Source organism: Petromyzon marinus, chromosome 26, assembly GCF_048934315.1.
Source record: "Petromyzon marinus isolate PM22_M1 ecotype Great Lakes invasive population chromosome 26, UKy_Petmar_22M1.pri1.0, whole genome shotgun sequence".
Lineage (NCBI taxonomy): Eukaryota > Metazoa > Chordata > Hyperoartia > Petromyzontiformes > Petromyzontidae > Petromyzon > Petromyzon marinus.
Window position 1 is genome coordinate 2,500,903 of NC_133692.1, and position 21,228 is coordinate 2,522,130.

General features: G+C 43.3%; 1 protein-coding gene and 1 long non-coding RNA gene across 2 annotated transcripts in view; one reads left to right on the top strand and one right to left on the bottom strand.

The window, feature by feature from the left end:
- LOC116946146 (uncharacterized) overlaps nucleotides 1–7,259 on the top strand; it is a 21,745-nt gene extending 14,486 nt beyond the window's left edge. The window contains exons 2-3 of the long non-coding RNA XR_004403443.2: nucleotides 226–6,850; nucleotides 6,947–7,259. This is a non-coding gene — a long non-coding RNA (uncharacterized LOC116946146). The remainder of the gene's footprint in view (nucleotides 1–225; nucleotides 6,851–6,946) is intronic.
- LOC116946145 (myosin heavy chain, skeletal muscle, adult-like) overlaps nucleotides 1–16,041 on the bottom strand; it is a 27,710-nt gene extending 11,669 nt beyond the window's left edge. Inside the window, exons 1-21 of the mRNA XM_032961040.2 lie at nucleotides 15,952–16,041; nucleotides 15,475–15,514; nucleotides 13,864–14,068; nucleotides 13,276–13,419; nucleotides 12,762–12,918; nucleotides 11,318–11,345; nucleotides 10,830–10,938; nucleotides 9,870–9,962; nucleotides 9,692–9,755; nucleotides 8,563–8,661; nucleotides 8,248–8,351; nucleotides 7,259–7,397; nucleotides 6,206–6,324; nucleotides 5,431–5,580; nucleotides 5,075–5,245; nucleotides 4,155–4,464; nucleotides 3,349–3,416; nucleotides 3,111–3,198; nucleotides 1,662–1,779; nucleotides 774–897; nucleotides 188–324 (exon numbers count right to left, since the gene is read on the bottom strand). Coding sequence (XP_032816931.1) covers nucleotides 188–324; nucleotides 774–897; nucleotides 1,662–1,779; nucleotides 3,111–3,198; nucleotides 3,349–3,416; nucleotides 4,155–4,464; nucleotides 5,075–5,245; nucleotides 5,431–5,580; nucleotides 6,206–6,324; nucleotides 7,259–7,397; nucleotides 8,248–8,351; nucleotides 8,563–8,661; nucleotides 9,692–9,755; nucleotides 9,870–9,962; nucleotides 10,830–10,938; nucleotides 11,318–11,345; nucleotides 12,762–12,918; nucleotides 13,276–13,419; nucleotides 13,864–14,058 — 2,417 coding nt within the window. The 5' untranslated portion in view covers nucleotides 14,059–14,068; nucleotides 15,475–15,514; nucleotides 15,952–16,041. The remainder of the gene's footprint in view (nucleotides 1–187; nucleotides 325–773; nucleotides 898–1,661; nucleotides 1,780–3,110; nucleotides 3,199–3,348; nucleotides 3,417–4,154; nucleotides 4,465–5,074; nucleotides 5,246–5,430; nucleotides 5,581–6,205; nucleotides 6,325–7,258; nucleotides 7,398–8,247; nucleotides 8,352–8,562; nucleotides 8,662–9,691; nucleotides 9,756–9,869; nucleotides 9,963–10,829; nucleotides 10,939–11,317; nucleotides 11,346–12,761; nucleotides 12,919–13,275; nucleotides 13,420–13,863; nucleotides 14,069–15,474; nucleotides 15,515–15,951) is intronic.
- Nucleotides 16,042–21,228: the final 5,187 nt, after the last annotated feature.

Below are 21,228 nucleotides of genomic sequence, written 5' to 3' on the forward strand. Positions count from 1 at the left end.
TTATTATATAAGAGAGTGGCTTGCTGTTGAATGTGTGTATGTGTCTGTGTGTGTGCCTCAACGTGCACATAGCCTGGCACAAGTGCCATGGTGTCGTCGCCGCCACTTAGTGGCGAATGGCTGTTGTTATTGTTGTTGTTGTGTAAAAAAAAAGACATTCAGTAATAATAAACAACATCATATTTACCGTCTCTCCAACATCTTCTTGAACTCTACGCGGCTCAGGTAGCCACGAGCGAGGGCCTGGGTGCGCGTGAGCAGGAGAGACAGGCGGTCGTCCCTCATCTCCTCCAGGGTACCCAGGAGACCGGCGCGGAAGAACACCTGGGAGACACGGCATTGGTGAGTTGGTGAGTATCGGCCTGAACGGCAAAACTGAAAATATGCTGGAGAATACGATTGTCTAACCAGGAATGCTTCATTGAGCCTGATAAATCTCCATTTCAGGAGGTTTCTTGCTATAATTTTTCTTTTGCAGTAAGAGGGGGGAGGCGGTGATAGCTGTGTGGTTTTCCAATGTTAGTGATTCATGTTTGTGACCAAGTAATTTTTGTTATATCTTGCAATCGTTCTAATTTATGAGAGCTTCACTGTGACCTATTGGCCATCTGTAAAAAAGAGCTATATAGCTCATCGGATTCCTGCAGTATAAATTAATATTCTGATTCTATACACCCTAAAAGAACCCTGGGATTATATTCACAACCGGATTAGAGTATAATCTACATGAGACACACAACGGCAGAAACTACACAAGGATTGGCCTTGCATACCTTGGTGTGTCCGAACTTGTACTGAGTGTCATCGAGCTCCAGGGAGGCCATGAGTTTCTCGCAGGCCTTCTTGCTGTCCATGAACTGCCCCTCCGGAATGGCATTGGGGTTCAGCACGCGGTACCTACGAGGCACGAGAGAGCACGCGAGGTCACGTGTGACGCTAACGATCGCGGTTTGCATGGCACAGACTTTAACGACAGACTGCTGGAGGTGACTGGGTGTTTCGGAGGTTGTAGTTGTAGCGCTCGGATCCTGGCTGATGTAGATGCAGAGCAACAACTTACAGATTCTAATCGAGTGAGTCAGCCATGATTATACGGGGTTCTCAAGTGTAGTGAGATGCAGCCTGTCATTAACGACTGCAGTAAAACCTCTTGAAACCAGAATACATTGGAGAAGAGATGTTCTGCTGATGGGGGGTGGTCTATGATTCTGCAAGTGATTACATGTTAACAAAATGAATCTGTTGGAATTAGCTTTGAATATCATTGGCACAGTGACTATGAAACAACACCACGTACTGCAAATGTACAATGGGGTTCTCTATCTTATGACATGATGCTGACAGCACATTCGTGATAAGTGGGTAAAAATAATAATAAATAATTTATTGAAAATAAATAATAGTAGACTGCTGGGCCTTCAATAGCTTCAGTCGTGTACAAAAGCGACCGTTTCTAATGGAGGATATGAGTGGACTTCTATCAGTTTCACCTTAATTGCAGCCTCTCCTTCAGGTATGCCGTGGCTTTAGCTCCATCGTAGTTTGCCAGTGACAATAACGGTGACAATATCTAGAGGGGCCTTTACGTATTGTGACCTTCGTATCGCCAAAGGCTACGGCGGTCGAGTTTACAACGACGTCACACGTCTATCTGCACTCACCGCTGCTTGAAGTCACCGTAGACGATCCTGTTGGGGAAGCCCTTCCTGCAGATCCTGATGCCCTCCAGCACGCCGTTACAACGCAGCTGGTGCATCACGAGGTTGTTGTCCATGGTACCTGGAGATGGAACGCATGACAGGTCAATAACCCTCACCGGGGATGCAGCCACACATCGGTAGTTGGAGACAGCTTACCCCAGCGGTTGCTCCCCCGTTGGTTACCGGTGACATTACAGACTCAATCTCTCCGGCGGCGGCACGTCCCAGCGGCAGCGAGTTCGCCGCTTGCTGCAGAGACTCGGTGGATCGGATCCGGCAGGCCGCCCTGCTTAATGCCGCGGGTGTATTTGCTATAATGTCCGTGCCATCTGGTTCACAGCAGACGTGAAGGATGCCTGATGTCATTGGAAGGAGAGTAGGTTTTCGTGTGCCGACGTTTTGGTCTAAAATTTCCCCCGCAGTGTGCATGTCGGGTCTCTACAGATATGAGGTTTCACAGAGGCAGGTTTGGATTCGGTGAGTCTTGGTGGCTGTACTGATGAGTCCTAATAATAACGAAACCGGTCTGCAGCTGCATTTGTCTCACCGCTGCCTGTTGGTGAGTCACATTTGCTAAATTTACCGATGGTGACTTTAGACCAAATGACCACAATGCAATTCCTAAGGCACAAGTGCTTTTGCATAATACTTGAAAGGTACTTTTGTTATACACAAAGTGCATGTGTTTGTGCGTTGTTGAAACCTTTAGTTTTCCGGACTGCGCTTTTTCTGTTGTTATGGGTTTTCCCGTCATTTACAGATTTGAATATATTTTTTGGCCAAAACCTTTTTAATACATACGTTTAACCAAACTAAACGGCTGTACCACAATTATATTGAATCTATGCAACAGCACTAAACTGACTGTCAGTTCTGTCATCAGGATAATCAGTCAGCATGTGTCCCCTTGTTGAAGGAAAAATCCAGACAAAAAAAATACCATTAGTTTTGTCAAAAAATTGTCGGTGTTTCTTAGCCAAAATCTGAAACGTGTTGTGGGTGCTGCGGCTCAACCCACGACACTCACAGCAGTAGCTGTGTGCCCTTGCCTGCTTGATTAAGGGACATGTGTGACAAAGAGCTTTACAGCTCATCGGATTCCCCAAGTCTAAACTAAGATTCTGATTCTGCGTCCCACACGCATGCTCCTGGCCACATCTGCACTACACAAACCACAGGCGGCACTGTTGTAAACCCCTGTACAGTGAAAGCGAAGGGAGAACCCCAACATGTGGTCAATAATATCCGTTCTTTTTCTAATGTTATGGACAACATCAGAATACCTCAAGTGAAAATGCTGCATGGGTTATTTAAATATTGAGTTTTCCTTTGCTGCTTGTACCGATTCAAAAATGCATTTTAAGCATTGCTGCGTGTAGGAATTGTCAGCGTGGGCATTGCAAAACAAACCGGGGGTCTTGGTCTCATTGGGGATGATGCAACGCACAAAGTGGGGGTGAGTTGTCTTCAGGTTGGTCATCAGCTTGTTCAGATTCTCCTGCGAACGACAAATAACGAACGGATGCAAATTTTATATTTCTCCCGGCAAGACGAATGCAGCGTCCAGTCGGCGGCAATACCCGCGCAGGTTTTTGTAAAAAGCTGACGTGGAGCCAACGTGAAGTGTCATAGGTCCGTGTCGCTTTACCCTGTGGAGGGCAGACACGGTCTGGAAGGAGGAGCCCTTCTTCTTTTTACCACCCTTACTGCCGCTGTCTACACAAACGAGCGACGGAAACAGAACGGGGAGGGGTGGGGGGGTAAACGCGTTGAGCTTAACGTGCTCCAAAAAAACACCACGCGTTTGTCCAGAGGCGAAGCTCGATGTGATTCCGTATGAAAGAAATGCGTTTTGCGTGTTCACCGTGAAGGGTCATAACAACTGTAATGTACGTTTTTAGGAAACACGCTGTGAAAATGATTTCTTTTTTAACTAATTCCATGGACCGGAAATATAGCTTATCACCACTTCCAAAAGCATACCGAATCAAAGCAAACCTGTAACCAAATCACCCAAAATATGCCTGATCTCATCAGACCTTGCAAGCTAAGCAGATGTAAGTCTGGACTAGTGCTTGGAGGGGTGACCACCCTGCACAAAGCTGCCATTGCGGGCTGCTGCAAGGCGACATCGTCGTCAGGAGGCACTGCAGCAAAATCCGCTGGTGCTCTTCAGCACAGATGCTCCCAGCATCTGTGCTGAAGTATGGTCAAATAAACCCCAAGACCTGCGGGGGGGGGTGAGGAGGCCGTCGTCCAGCAGTGGATTGACAAAAAAGGGGGCTTCGAATGAAAGCATGAGATTTTTTTTTTAAATGATGTTGTAAAGTGGCTCTTTAAGAATACGGGCAGTGGACAATGTCTTACAATTAGGCATTACAAAAAAATGCACCTACAGAAATGTTTAGAACCTCTAAGACATTCATGTATCTACTTCGCATGTGAAATCCTTACCGCTATCAGCACCAGCATAGGTCGCGTAAACAGCTGCCAGCATCTTCAACGATGACTTCTGGTAGAGCTGCACCACAGAGTCGTTCAGTGGATCCTTGTTCTTCTCCAGCCAGCCAGAGATGTTGTAGTCCACGTTGCCGGCGTAGTGGCCGAGGGAGAAGTGAGCCTCGTGTTTCCCCTTCGACGGCTTGGGCTTCTGGAAGAATTGGTTCTTGCCGAGGTGCTGGTCGTACAGCTTCTCCTTGAAGGTCTGATCGTTGGCTTTGGGGAACATGCACTGCTCCTCGAGGATGGACATGATGCCCATGGGCTGAAACAATACGATGAGAATTTTAAGTATCGTCACATGTACAGGCTTTGTCACGCAATGGGCGTGAAAATTAAGAGGATCGGCAACAGAGACCAGAGGTCTGTGATGGGTGAACGCAACGTAAACGGTAAAGGTGCATCGCTGCAATTTGCTCACGTGACTGCTGTCAGAAATGGCTCCACTGGAGGAGCTCTAGAATACTTCTCTCTGTGATATTTTATCCAATTCTTCCACACTGTCCACATCGACATCTTGGAAGGGGTGGAAGCCACCCACGCTTCACCCCACTACATCGACCTGCCGAACTAAGTGTGGTTGTACCACATTTATACTGCTGGGTGGACAGTGGCAGGACGATGTAAACAAAAAAATGTGCCCATTGTGTCAACTGCCTTGCCGGAAGTTCAAATCGAGCTGCCAAATCTCTAGGTTGCCAGTGTCCAGTGTGCTCACAATTATAAAACGGCACCATCCCAGTGTGCCAGACTGCACATGATACCTCGGTGTCCGCCAACCGTGGCTATAACAAACGAAGTGTCTCTCTTTTGAATTTCAGCACAGCACTGACCGTTGCAAAACACTAAAACGCCATGGCATTCAGGGCTCGAACCTTCTCGATGAGGTCGATGCAAGCCTGCAGGTCCATGCCGAAGTCGATGAAGACCCAGTCGATGCCCTCCTTCTTGTACTCCTCTTGCTCCAGCACGAACATGTGGTGGTTGAAGAACTGCTGCAGCTTCTCGTTGGTGAAGTTGATGCACAGCTGCTCGAAGGTGTTGAACTGTGTTGAGAGGACAGAGAGGCGTTTGGCACGCAGAGCAATATGGTTTATCTTCTTTGTAGTTTTTTGTATTAATCCAATTATGCTAAGCGCTCGAGAGAGCGATTTCAATTCCATATTTCACCAGACGCGGATTAAAAACGTCACACTGTACGTGCGGGGTTAAAAATGCAGACCGCACTCACGTCGAAAATTTCGAAGCCGGCAATGTCCAGCACACCGATGAAGTGTTGCCTCGCGAGTTTGGTGGCAAGGGTCTCGTTGATGCGGATGACCATCCAGAGGAACATCTTCTCAAACACGGATCTCGCCAGGGCACCCACTGAGTTGTGCACCTGCGCAGAGGAGGAAAGTTTTCCGTCAACGAGCAAAATTGCCTTCAACTTTTTTTTTATCTTTGACTCTTTTTTGTCCCGTCCGTGAAAGATTCAACGAGTCTCACGAGGGTTTTTGGCAATTTATGTTTTATCGTCACACATGCAGTAATTTGAAGTAGCTACAACTATATTTTTTTACAAAAGTGTATATATTTCAGGTAACCTCCGTGCATCTATCAACCCTGTATCTGCTTGGATAGATACTTCAGATAACCTCTATCAACCCTGCCTCCAAAGCGGTGGCTTACAAGTGTGCAGTACGAAACCAGTCACTAATAATATTAATAATGCAACTACATCAAGTAGGACATAAAACTGATACACCGCAAAATATAGCTTAATTCACAAGTCCATAATCAGTGACGCTTCATACTTAGGGGCTGGTGAGGCTATGCCCCACGAGTGAAGCAAGGTTGAAACCCTAATAATACTTAGCTGCTAATAACGATAAAGATTTTAACCTACATACACCCTCCCACTCCACTCGCCATTTCCCCCCATCCCCAAGAGGCTTTTTGTGCCCACACCAATATGTCTAGCCACCGCTGCCCGGAATAGGACGGCGTATAATGTCACACAGTACCTGCTGGACAGTTTGACCTTTGGTCACGTATTCGTTGCCGACTTTGACTCTGGGGTAGCAGAGGCCTTTGAGGAGATCTGCGGAGTTGAGGCCCATGAGATAGGCCGCTTTGTCAGCATCTGAAACAACAACAACAACAACACGTGGATCAATGCCTTTGCGTTAAAAAAAGAAAATTGTTGATTTGTGTTCATACAGTGGCTAAATTTAAGCCTACCTTAATATTCCACAACCAGGTGCTGAGCTTCACGTGATTATTTGCAGGATTATGACATATATGAGGGATGCTTTGTAATATATATCCAAAATGATTTAGTAAATAGGGGAGAAATAACTAAAGGAATAATGCTGTACAGACGAGTATTACTTCGCTTGTTTACCCGAGAAAGCCTCACTGAGTCTCAAAACTCTTTTTCAGAATTTTCCTGCCAAGTTTTCAGAGTAGGGGGCGATGTTGATACGCGTAATCCAAATTAAGTGATTATTTTAGCATCGAGATATTTTGGGCTAATATCAGTTATATTGTGTGTGTATTTTTTTTTAGCTATGGGAGGAAACGGGAGAACGTGGAGGAATTCCATTCAGCAGTGGGGGAGAGAGAACATACAAACTCCACACAGAAAGGTGTCAGGGAATCGAACCCAGGTACGCCTTGCTCTGGGGCACGAGTGGTGCCTCCATGCCACTGCGCCGCCGAAATTATATCTTATTCCTACTTCTTTCGTACGGCTGCTGATGTAGATGCAGAGCAGCGACTACAAGTTCAGATTCAGGTGGTCAAGCCCAGCTAACCGCATCAGGAGCAGTGGCGGAGGAGTGAATTATCGCTGTGGTGTCTCCTCCGTGTTTGTGGATCGGACGTTGCACCGTTCTACGCTGCACGGTCTCCGCTGTGGATGACCACAGTCGCACGCTACTACTGGAGAGTTTTTAATTCTCCATTCGTGCATCACGTATCCAAATTATATGCAATTAGGGGACAGGAAGACAGAGCCGGTGGTAATTGGGGGAGAAATGGAAATTGTAATTTCTGGACTTGGAAGTTCGCTGTACCCTCATTGCCGTCAGGCTCCGCCTGCTCCTCCCGCTGTTTCTGCTTGAACTTCATGTTGCCGTAGTGCATGAGGGCACCGGTCACTTTGTAGATGCTCAATTTCTCATCGTTGGTGAAGCCCAGGATGTCGATGGCGCTCTGTACGTGGAAGAAAAGAAAAACAAGAATATAATTAGGATGTTTAAATGTAACACAACACCGCTGCTTGTACTCTGTACATGTGTGTACATATATATTAGGACCAATGGTTTTTACTATTCTTCGAACGCAAGAACAGTGGAAATAAAACAATAATAATTAAGGTCCACGATATCCTGAAAACCAACCATATGTTTTGCTATAGAGATCAAACATCCAGGGCAAATCTGTGCTGAGGGTGAGCAATGACAAAGCAGTGTAAATCAAGCTAAGCTTTCATTATTGTCGTTACACCAATAAACGCTGAACAAATGAAATCAACAAAGTGCAGCAAAGTTATCTTCCATAACCATTGAGAATCAACGTTGCAATGCAGGCGATATTGTGGGAGAAGTTGTACATGGGATTGGCAATGCAGTCCGCCAATGCGCTGCTCCGGCCATACCCAAAAGTCAAAGCCTAGCTCCACTATGGGAAGATGAAAAATGTAACCAACGTTATAATAATAATAATAGGGTTTTCCCCTTTTTTCTGGCAACAAAACTTAAACCTTTTTACAAGGATTCATGTCTGCATTAACCACAATACCTGCAGTCAAAATGCAAACAAAAAACATACTATGATAATATATGTGGCATTGTCCTTGAAACTGATTGGTCCACACCAAGGGACGGTATTGTGGTTAATGCAGTGACATGAATCCTTGGAAAAAGGTTTCAGTTTTGTTGCCAGAAAAAAGGAAAACAAAGGGGAAAAAAGGGGGAAAACCTTCTTATTATATTTTGGTACTGGCAAAAGAGGTCTAATGATGTAACCGACGTTAATTCATGATTTAGGTGACAAGACTCACGTCAGTGGCCATTAATTCGTCTCCATCATCGATGGACGGCACGGTGATTTCACCCTGGCTGATGAAAACATAGTCGTAGGGGTTGTTGGTAATGAGCAGCATTTCTGTGAGGAACGATATAAAAATGCGGAGAAAATTCAGTTGTAAGATAGGCAAAACAAACTGCGATCCATGCTTCAAATGCAAAAAAAACCTATCAAGGTGAGTGATACCGTAAGGGTGTGTCTTGACAAAAACTGAAACTTCAAAAGATGAGTACGCTTTTTTTTTACCATGAAAATCTAATAAAAAAGCAAACCTCTCGTGAAAACTTACCCAGAAGCTCTGGCTTCTTTTGAGATTCAATTTGATAGAAAATGTGGTAGTTCCTTTCCGTTGGAAGCTGGAATGTTACTCGAGATTTTTCCAGGAGATCTGAAAATCAGTGTCATTAAAATTACTAAAATCACATTGATGAAGATTTGTGTTATGTCTTACGTTTACTGAATCCGCTTACTTGTATGTTTTACACAACAATGTAGGCTCAAATGCATTATTGTTGTTGTTTTCTTTTTACGAAAAGGTCAGTTGCAGCCCTGCAATGTCCTGCTTACACCACTTATGGGAATAACGCTTCCACTAGAGGGCCCCTCTAGAAGGTATTGGCCTACTCTTCCACACAGCAAGACATCTTGGCAGAGGTGAGAGTACCCACACTTTACCCTGCCACATGTGACCTATCGATTAAATTATCTTTTTTGTTTAAAAAAAACTATATTTTAATATTTAAACGGTTCCCAATTAGACTTTTGTCCACATATTTAATATATATCTCATTGGACACACCGACTAAACTCTTTTCTTATTATATTTGCACGTTAAGCATATTTACCAAATATACAATAATGCATGTTTTTCTCCAACTAAAGATTAATTTGGCTAAGACACGGACACACAAAGGCCTATTCAAGCAAGAGGATATTGTGATGTGCCCATGGTAAGTGAGTACGCAGTCAATACTACCTAGAAATATGTTTACAATAATACCTTCAAATTAGAGATAATATTAATTACCTATGGTACTTTTCAGCACAGCCATCACTTGTTATTAATATGCAATTAACTATTTAATGATTAATTGGAGCAAATTATTCATAAAAATCAAGCAAACCGTGCCCAGAATGGCTGGTATTTAGAAATTTTAAAAAATATTGCAATTACCCTACCAATGCATGCAACAGGTTTTACACATTTTTAAAGTAATTTTTCCATTTATTTGAGTCTTGAGAAGGTAATCAAATAATAAACCCCACTTTTTAAAAAATATCTATTTTTTTATATTCTCTGAATATAAAGGCTACGCTTTACATAGAAGCACGTCACTCCAACTAAATGAAACGACGACCCCATTTAATTGACAAATAAGAGAATACGTTTGTGTGTACGTGCATGCTTTCTAACTTACACGTTTCAATATCTGCGGATGATAGTTTTCCCGTGGCACCGAAGTGGATTCTGATGAACTTGCCCTGCGAGGGAACAACGTCGGCTTAGTGACATGATATTGGCACTCGTATACGTGGCTTTTGCGTGTAAAAAGGAAAAGAAAAATCAACAAAGTCTACACGAGTTGTCTCACTTACAAAACGTGACGAGTTGTCATTTCTCACGGTCTTGGCGTTACCAAAAGCTTCCATCAAAGGGTTGGCCTCGACGATTTGATCCTCAAGGGTCCCCTGTTGAGTGAAGCAAAACCATGAGCACGATTGATTTTGGGGGGAAAAAAGAGATTACCGTCGGTGTTAACAATAAGCAAAGTAAGCAACATCTTAGGGCCTGAAGCAGATGCAGGGGGCCCTGCGTATCATGAAAGAATAGCGGTGTATCGAACATCAGCTTGAATTCAGATCCTTATTAAACATTTAAAAATATCAAATTCACATGGAAGCGAATTCATCTAAACTCATCTCTATCTGGTCTACATCTCTTTCATCTCGCTACATTTCTGTCTTTGTCTGCATTTCTCTTATTTCGCTACACATTTATATCCTGTCCATGTTTCTTCTGTAATTTCGCTTAGGCGTTTATGAAATTGAATTTGGGGAAATCGCAAAAACATATATTTCCTTTTTGGGCCCGTTAATGGGCCAGCACCACCACTGCAGATCATCACGTGAACTGATGAGTTTTAAGTGACTTGCAGGGGGCAATGCCCACAGTAACACCCATAGGAAGCCCACATTGAGCCGTTGACCAAGTGAAGAGGTAAGCCTTCTCACCGCCCAGTTCCACACACTGCACCCTGATCGTACAAAAAAGTAGGTGTAAATCATATATTATTCTTATAAAAACTAGAACGTGTTCTCGCTATCTCCGTTGGTTTTCACACCTGATGATGACCGTTTGTGTTATGGTCGAAACGTCGTGAGAATTTTATTGTTTTATATATATTTTATTGTTTCCCTTCAACGTGACTTTACCGAAAGAGCTAAGAATATGAATTACTGCAGTCACGAAAGCTTTAAATAAAAAACTAATAACGTTGTAACAGGAATTGAAACGTCGCATTTTTTTACTATTAAAACGTTGAAAAAGAGACCTACCTTTTTGCTTTCCTCCTTCTTCTTGGTGACGTCGCCCAGGGCCGCAATTGTTGCGAAGTACTGGATGACTCTCTTCGTGTTGACAGTCTTGCCAGCACCGGATTCTCCGCTGGGTACGGCAGATACCAAAGAAAAAACGGTCACTGTGGATCTGAAGCTGCATTCATAGTGCCCCGGCGAAATTACATGTTTCCTAGAGACGGCGCCGGGTGTCATAACACCCCCAGGATGCGCTGGGCGAAGTGCTTCCTGTTGATGGAATGTAACCAAATTATTTGGTGACTGCCATTGGCAATGGTGCACAATGGACAAACAGCAAAAACAAAACAACGCACGGCCCATCAAGAAGGACCCATTTGCCTGGGATGGTGGCTGTTATTTATCTGTAGAAAAAAACATCATTTTAAGGCATAGTTACTAATGAATGTGCCGGGTTTTTTTCACTTTTTATAGGAATCGTTGGTGTAAAAAAATGTTAAACGACTTACGTGATGAGGATAGACTGATTTTCTCTATCTGTAAGGGATATAAATTACAGAATATGTAATGCACAGCCTTATAAACTAAAACATTGAAATACAATACTAATCACGCTCTATATGCAGGGTGATTGGTTTATAGATAGCCCACTAAAATAAGGATACATTATTGAGAACGCAACTTCGTTTGAAAGCTTCCGTATCTCCCTGAAATCTCAATATACATGTATTACATCACATCTTATTATCCTCCGTAAGGTATGGAGCCAACACTTTCCCAAAATTATCTCTCTTCTTGAAACGATAGTCCCTTGCGAATGATTCCGTTCCATCTCCAATAATTTTACAGGCGGATATATATGAACATAAACACCGCATTAAATCAGTGAGGTGTCTACAAAAGGATCACCCTGTATAATAATTACATTTATAATGCGCCAGATTTTTTTTGCTGACAAGTCAACAACTGAGAGGCGCAGAGCCAAGCTCAGAGGGCTGCTGGAAAGCCCTGGACCCAGACAGAGATAGAGGAGGCCTTGAGATGTTTCTTGAAAGTCAGAGTGCATTTGATGCTGCGGATGTGCAAAGGGATATAGAGGAGCGTTCCAGACGGAGGGGCGATAGCACAGAACCGACGTGAGGATGCAAAAGTTCAAGACCTTGGTGTCCAAAGCTGATTTCTAGTATAATGATTAATCACACACCACCCAATTTCAGGAGACCGTGGTGTGGTCAATGGGACGTCGACAACTCAGGTTTGATCCATAGGGCAGAGGGGGGGACAGGCACGGATGAGGGGACAAGCTGGGAGGTGGGGTGTGAGAGTGAATCGGGAGGACACAGAGGAGAGGATCATTGTGATCTTTGATTCACACAAGCCTAAGTCCACATCCGCAGTTAGACGTTGATTTTTCAGCACACGTGTGGTTTGAATGAACTATGGTTCCTATTTCTTTTTTCAATGTTTCTTATTTTACCGGGTAAGGTCCACTGAGCTGTATAGCTCTTTTTCAGAAGTGACCTGGCCACAAATGATAGCTCAACGAAGTGGCTCATCATGTGGACATTTATCGCAGGAAAATACTCTCGATGCCTGATTCCAAATGTGGAGGGGGAAACCGGAGGACCCGGATAAAAATTAATGCGACCGCGGGGAGTGAAAACATACAAACTCCAAATATACAGCAAGCGTCATGGTCGGGATCGAACCCACGGCCTCCTGTATAAAAGGCAGAATGCCTTTTATGTTATCAGATATTATACATGTGCGTGCGATGTATAGCTAATAACACTTTTAAGTTAACCCAGTCATGTTAAATTAACGAAAAGTCACCTTTAAATTACATCAATTCTTTAAAGGATATAGCAGTAATAGTTTGGCAGTTTCACTTGACCGCCCATAAGCGCTTGCGCGTGCCAGCACAGTGAGACAAAGTGCGTGTTCGCAACGTACCAGTCAACATGAACTGATAAGCGTTATCAGAGATGGAGAAGATGTGTGGAGGAGCCTCCTGACGCTTCTTCCCTCTGTATCCAGCCACAACTATTGGGTCGTACACCGGCAGCCATTTGTATGGGTTGATGGTGACACAGAAGAGGCCGGAGTAGGTCTGCAAAACAGCACGAATCTCAACGTTACGCGGCGCTCACCCACACGGCGTCGTTGCTCCAGAGCTGGATCATCCCAAGCAATAACAGCAAAGCACAACCCCCAGAAATATCGCGAGAATAAGCAGAAAAAGAGTATCTCACAAGAGCAGTCGAGGGGAGAACTAGATGCCAATATTTAAAGATTCGCAGATTTCACAGATTTCCCAGGATGGCTGACAATGTTTAAATAGTCGCAAATTTCCCAGGATGGCTACTGTCAAAAAGAGGACAATCCTAGGAACATCAGGACAGGGGGCAACCCATACTACAAGCAGCAACACAATACTGTGCATGAAACACGGAGTGCCGTTCCTTACGTAAATCATCCAGGCTGCGTATCTTTCCTTCAGGTTAAACAGCACAGACGGTTCGTTCAAGAAGGTCAACATGGCCATGTCCTCAATTTTGTCGAACTTGGGAGGATTCATCTGGTGGACTTGGCTCTCCTTGACTGTCACAGTCTGCGGGGAAGAGAATAACTCATGTCAGACACATTTTACTTCACACTGTTGAAGTAATTGATCCGAATTAATCCAGGACGATCGTTACACTGATTTGTTTATACATTGACTTAAAGCTTTCGTGACTGCAGGAATTCATATTCTTTGGGTCTTTCGGTAAAGTCACGTAGATAGGTTCAAATAAAATAACAAAAAACGACGTTTCGATCGCAACACAAGCAATCGTCATCTCCTGATCTCCTGATGATGAGTGCTTGTGTTGCGATCGAAATGTCGTCGTTTTTTGTTATTTTCTTTGAACCTATCTACGTGACTTTACCGAAAGACCCAAAGAATTTGTTTATACATTGTAACATAAAAAATAAAATAAAGTGTGTGTATATTTAATCGTATTCTCGAAATAATGGCCATTGAAAACTTTAGAACACATTTCGTAATGCATACCTGGCCATTTTCAGTGTCGACGGTGACTTTGCCACCCTCGCTGCTCTTGATGATGGCCTTCACGAACTCGACCTTCGGGTCGTCCACGTAGCACTCCTTCTTCATGTCGAAGGGGCGAGTCTGGGCCTCCAGACGCTCCTTCTCGGACTTGCGCAGGAAGGGAGCGGCCTTCCCGAACTCGTGCAGGTCTCCCATCTTGCCTGGTCTTTAGGTGTTTGGGGATTGCGGTGAGAGAAACAAAATTAATGAATGACCGTTTTTTGTTGTTGTTGCGGTCGTGCTGTACGGCTGTCCAATGACGGTTTTGCTCCGCGTATATTGTGCGCCGTTTCCACTCCACGTGCTGGGGAGCTTCTTCAGGGATCGTCAGACGTCGTGCCAAAAAACAGCGCGTGTGGTTCGACCGGACAACACACCCGGAGAGCTTCGTAATATAGGGAGTGGGGGGGGGGGAGGTTAGATCGCGTAAATATATAAATGTGTCGTTAAAGCCGCCACCACCCGACACAGCCAATTAGTAAGTGTTGTCACGTAAACAGAACATGCCAATTTGTTACTAGTACAGCACACTGGTGTGTTGGAGAGCAAAGCCACAACATTTACAATCTGAATATCATTTACCAGTCATGCTCAACAATAGGGCAAAGTCAGTCATCTTTCATTGCCCCTTTCATGAAAGTGAGATAGATATATGGATACAATTACGAAATTATTAACAAAAGAAATGTGCAACACAGTACGTCTCCTTACCAGATCCGTCTCTTCAGGTAAACATTTTAAAGTATTTTTTTGACTCAACCCATTGGCCACATGGCCTTCGGGGACTACATTGTTCCAGAAGCATCGGTTAATACTACAGGCAAAGTCTGGAGCAGTCTCAACAGTCAGTCTCTCATCGCCAGTCAGGACCAGTTAAACTAACGCTGATGAACTTCCAGAAGCCAGTGGAGACGTATTGTGTGATGATTTTTTTTTGTGTTCTCCACAATTATGCTGATTGTTTTGTGCTGCCTAATGTCATTAGTGAGCTTGTTGATGGCAATTGCATTCAAATGTTATCAAAAGGTGTGCATGCGTTTTAATTTAATTTCCCTATAACTGTGAGCACGTATTCTTTAATTTCTGCAAACCAACTGGCTGGTATAAAAGTCTTCAAAGCTCGCCCATAGTTCACATGAATGCAAATTCTATCGACTATATACCAGCCTATAGACTGATATACATGGCTCTTAACTGGTGAAATCTCACGCAAAATGACCTACTGCCTGCCCTAACCTCTGATTGACTCTTTCTCTTTATATAAATAAATCAAATAGATATGCCTCCTCTCCCAAGGTTTTGTACAGCATGTTGAGATGTAGTTGCACTCAGATGCTATGCAAATCCAAATGGCATTGTACATGCAACCACTGAAGCATCTCCAAGGTCCCCAGCATATACCCTGCAAGAATTTACATACAGCAGAAGCGAGGCACTTTTGACTATTGTCACCGCAATACCATTTATGCGATTGCCCTCTAGGAATAAGCAGGCAATGTTGATGCCTTAAGCTTTTAAAAATAAAAGCATAGTGTGAGTGCAAAGTGTTTGCTATTTTTTATATATACGTACGTTGAAGGGCTTCTCTATATCACAGCAAATACTGAAAACCCTGAGAAGAAAAAAAAACAATATTAATCGTTTTCTTGGTTCTTTCGGTAAAGTCACGTAGAATGAGAATAAAACAATAAAACAACATAAGACAATAAAATTCTCACGACGTTTCGGCCACAACACAAGTAGCCTTCTTCAATTGAAGCGCTGTCGTCCCGACAGTTCTGTTCCTTCACCTGAAGAAGGCTACTTGTGTTGTGGCCGAAACGTCGTGAGAATTTTATTGTCTTATTTTGTTTTATTGTTATATTCTCATTCTACGTGACTTTACCGAAAGAACCAAGAAGATGAATCCTTGCAGTCACGAAAGCTTTAAATCGAAATATTAATCGTTAATAGTCTTTTTTTAAGCGTAATATTTTTCAATAAAATCACCACATTCAGTGGGCATGGTGGATTATCGACACATATTGGCTTTGCAAAGACGGAACTCACCTTTGCAAGAAGCTACCGAGGATCTCGGAGGTTTGCTCAAGAGGAGAGGCTTATATATACTTTGTGAGATGCTGTAGGCTGGGCTAACGGAATTACTTTCTACTGAGATATTGTGTTAAAAAAAGGCTGGGGTCATCAATTCTTGCACTGGTAAAAAAAAAAATGCTACAACTCAGCGGTTTCTAAAAATATCCCCAAGCACCGCACGCCCATAGACGCGGGCCGCCAGTCATGAGTCCGAGTGTATTTTATAGCCGTTCAGCTTCTATTTCTTTCAACATTAAATAAAACATTCAGACGCGCAGCGTATTCAAACAGTTTTTTGGCATGCAGACTTTTTGGACGTTTTGGAAACAGGTGTGGTACATATGGAGTATCCGGCCAGTGGTTTCTTTAACCAACAATTGCTAGAGGTGGCACCAACATTTACATTTTCACATGTACCATATCATACGAATATAAGACATGCAATTGGTACCTAGTGCGATTACCTATTGACACCAGTTATCCCAATCAAGGCGACATTCACAATAAAAAGCAAATGAAAAATTACAGTGAAGATATATTTTTTCCACAGTTTTTTTTTTTATTGTGCTCACTTGCCAGTGCATTTACGTAGATACGCAAGAAGCACCGTTCGTTACAAACAAACGAAAATAACAACAACCAAACAACAGCAACGTGGAAAGTCCGAAATAATTATAACGGCAGCGTTCAAGAAGACATTGTGCATTCAGCTAACACTGTCTCCAAAACAAACTACTGATGCATTGCAACGGTGATTAGTTCTTGCAGCTGTTAGTTAGCTTGTTGCAACTTAAGTAACGCGCCACGCGAGTACGTGCATGTGCCGTGTTGACCTCGCTTAAGCCTCGAACACATGTTATGTACATACGAGGACCACCATGACTCTTACTGCCCTCAAGTAAAGCAACGGGAATTTGAGAACAGTCCTCGCAGCGATTTACATATATATAAACCCAGATCATTCATGTGCACATTCGCCCCGCAAAAAATTATACCGCGGGTTAAAAAAAAAAGGGGAACCCGGCAACTTCTAATCTGTGTTTTATTGAGGCATTAACAGACCGAACGCTCTAAAACGACACAAGCCATGCATTTGACATTCAAACGTGCGGAAAACGGATTCTCAGGAAAAAATCTAGGGCAATAGTTGTGCGAGTTCCCCAAAATGCGAGTGTGTAAAAATCCAGGCGCTGAAACAAACTACAGAGAAACTTTCATTTAACGTTCGTGCTGACTCGGGCATATTAATAGGTCACGTATACATGTTCATATATTCTACGGGGTTACGTTTCAATCCTTAGCCCGTCCCAACCACCCTTCCCTTGCACACTCCTTTTACCACTGGCACCGCACGCCTTATATGCAGGCTTTAAAAATAGGGTGAAACATAATTCATTCCTATATACCGGGACACTTAAGGCCACACTTTTGAATTAACAATTATAGAGCACGGGCCTTTGCAAACCCACTGTTGGATGGAGGAGGTATTTCCCCACGCCCTGTTTGGACGCAGGGGTTGTTTGACCAGGTTAGGGGGATTCCAGGACCGGTTCAGATATCGCTTGTCTCTCACCATTGCTCACTGTGACTGAGAATAAAAGTCAGGTCGATGGGTTGAGAAGGTGCTGGATCCACCACTTCACCCCACTCGTCAATCATTCAAATTTTTAACGAACACCGTCATAAATATTCAAATGAAAGAAACATCTGAGGTGGCCGTGGTCGTGGTTTTAGAGCGCTCGGTGGCACTGCTGAGATCCGAGGTTTGAATCCAAGCAGCGTATGTAGTGGGTTGATGTTCTCAACCTGGTCACCAATTAAAGAACACCCTTCACGACGACAGATTTGTTTGTGTACTTAACTTGGCCAATTGCCAAATTAGGATTTAAAATGTAAATTTGACTGTCACGCGACAAACATTTGCTCTCGGTCTGTCTGAGTGCAGGTGAAAAGTAGTCCTCACTTACTCTGTGGGACACAGGTCACTTCAAGGGATCTCAGAGGTAGCTGTCATGTCCACTTCTGTGGGCCATTACACTTCCCTACAAGATATCTGAAAGGATGCCTTGTTTCATGGCACGATGCCAATAGCACAATCGGAATAAAACGACGCAAAAAAGAGACACATTCTCACTTGGTAATAATCACCAATGGTATTGTTCCTGAACACAATGCCAAGAAAAAAAATGCCACCACCGTAGGACTCGTTGACTTAAGCCAGTGCATCGCTCGACCCACGACTAAACCACCCACAAGGGCATGCTCTCCTTAACTGCTATCAATTTCAGTGTCGAGTTCTTAGAGCCAGCTTGGGAAACATAATCTTAAAGTTATAAGCAGGTGGATTTCTTCTTTTGGAAACGGTCTATATTTGGTTTCCTTATGCGGGTGAAGCCAGTCTACAAGAGCATGCTTTCCATTGAACAAAGACTCAAACATGCCTCTTTTTTAAGAATAGGTTTGACCCTTTCTGGCAATAAAACAGCTGTGTTAAGATGTTAAAACACCAAACTTAAACCTTTTGCAAGGAATCATATCTGCATTAACCACATATACTTGTGGTGAAAATACAAACAAAAAACATGCTCTGACAGTATATGATACATTGTCTTTGAAACTGATTGGTCCACACCAGAGTGAGCTTTCTTTAGAGCCTAGTCTCAGTGTTAGACCAGAGGACAACGCCAAAAGGCGAACAGCACAAAGACAATGCCACGATCAGAACATTGAGAGCTCGGGGTGAGCAACTACATCCTTTGCCAGTATCAAAATATGAGAATAGGTTTTCCCCTTCATGGCAATAAAAAACTATTCTTATATTTTGATACTGGCAAAAGAGGCCCCATGATGTCTCTTTTGTGGTCATAAATTGTCAAATGTTCTTCAAATGTGCATCATTACTGCACCACGTAAAACTTTCAGTAAATTTAAGAAAATAATATATCAACTTTTCGTTGGGTGGGGGTGTGAACGTATGGCAGTGGTAGCACGTTTACCGCTTGTTTCAGAGGTTCATAGTTAGAATCTGGCAGGTCTCCCTGGTTTTTGCTGGGGGGTGCATTGACTACTGCCATTGTGTGCCAGCGTCATCATCCAAATTTGCCATATTCGCAAAACTGATCTGCAAAATACTCGACTGGGTTGAAGAACATCGCGCCACTAACATGCAACGGATACAGACAATGTCCATGAAACAGAGCACCTTCACGATTGCCTTGCACTGTGCAAATGGCGCAATTAACGGCTTTCTTAAAGTACACGAAGGTGTGCTTGGTGTACATTTGAAAACGTCACAATGCGGCTGATCTTGGTTGGTCTTGATTTGCCTTTGTATAAAAGTTTGGAAAGTTTTCACGAGAACCGAAAGTCCCCAGAGAAATAAGATTCGTGTTTGATGAGCAATAGGCGCACTCACGCCCACCCTATAAAGCCAAAGGCCCGCTGAGATATGCAGCTCTTTATGAGAAGCGACCTGGTCACAAATGACAGATAGCTCAACGAAGTGGCTTGTCACGTGGAAATTTAAAGCAGCCAAGTACTCTATAGGCACGTTGATTCTAAATGTGGAGGGAACTCGACAAGAAGGCGAGTCAACAAGAAGCCAAAAAGCAAATAAAAAACACTGAACGTGCAGCTATCCAACAGAACTTCCATTCACATTGTGGGCATCTTAGAAACTACAATCCATTGCCGGATTTAAGATTTATGGGTGACCCAGTGCATTTCTAGTTTTGGGGAGCCCTCTTTCTCCATGCAATCCCACGCCTCTACTGTTTTGACACTACCCCGGGTCTTGATGCCAAATAACTCCTCTGGCAATGTTACCCATTGCATTCTATTAACTTATGGACGATGGAAGACTTCTGGAGGAGGATCTATGGACGTGTTCAACTATCTTCTGGAAGACGGTAAGTGGTGACCTGCAAGTGTGGTCAATTGGGAAACATCGGTGGCGTGAAACATCTGAACTTGTCCTGGGGCATCCCCTTCAATAACCCACGTTGACCAGCATGGTGAAGTATGGTCAAACAACCACCATTAACAACACGTCGTGGTGGAGGCTTTCGTCCAGGAGTAGATTTAGGAAGAGCTAAAATTATGATTCCTATATTATTATTGTATAAATGTATAAACGGTGTATTACATATTTAAAGCTGTCAGCACGTTTCTTGAAACTCTGCACTGAGACCTGTATTGCAAACTTGAAATAAAGATGTTGATGATGACTTGCAATATTGTCGTAATGCTGTACAAATTAGAACTCAATTCACATCACTGCACAGCCATCGTTTGTTGTCTGAGCTTAATTTAAAATCTGATCTGTTTTGTGGGTTCGGCTCAGGCAAATCTTTTCCTGGTGGGAGGCCCTGAAAAAAACAAAAAAAGTGGAGCCCTGTAACAAAAAGCGTAAGTGAGAACTCGAAGAAAAAACAGGACACATGGCTCGTCTCTCATGGCCACTTACACGACGTGTTAACGCCTTGTCTGACAACCCGTCCACGTTGATTTGTAAACCTCTTTAAGGAGGATGTTGATACCACTTCAGTCAGTAGCTGCCACCACTTGTGGACGGCCAAGGTCCCCAAACGTCAATCCCCGTGAACTCGCCGGGATTAAGGGAGGCCTTTTTTGGTCACCGAATTGTTGCCTCGACTTGCTTTGCCAGCAGAATACGATCACAGCGCAGCCCACAGCACACAGCCTTCCATTCCCCATGGCCTAATTTAACTCCTTTCTCTCCACTGCTGTACACCATTCTCTTGCCCTTTTGTGCTCCAACCACAACGTGAAAATACAATTAAAACTTCACCATGGAACATTTATTGCCCGCTGAGTGTTTTTGTTCCAAAACTACATTTCAAGCTTCAACAATTTGAAAAAAGGACATTTACAAGTGCGGTATATGATACAAGCTTGACACATTTGATAAGGGAAAAGTTTAATGATCATGTCTGTTGTGATTTTTTTTTTACCTACTAAAGACATTTTTTATTGCTCTAAACACTTTCAAAGCGATGATGATGATGGCGATGATGATGATGGTGATGATTATTTAGTATGGCCAATGAAGTTTCAAAGTACAAAACAAAGTAAAAATGTGATCGATTGAAGAATTCAATGAGTGTACACAAAATAGCAACCTATGCAATTAATTTGGTTGTATCTGACTCTTCCTATTTCATGACTTTGACAACCATTAAAATTGTTGATAATTTATCATGATTACAAAGTGACATCATGCATTACACT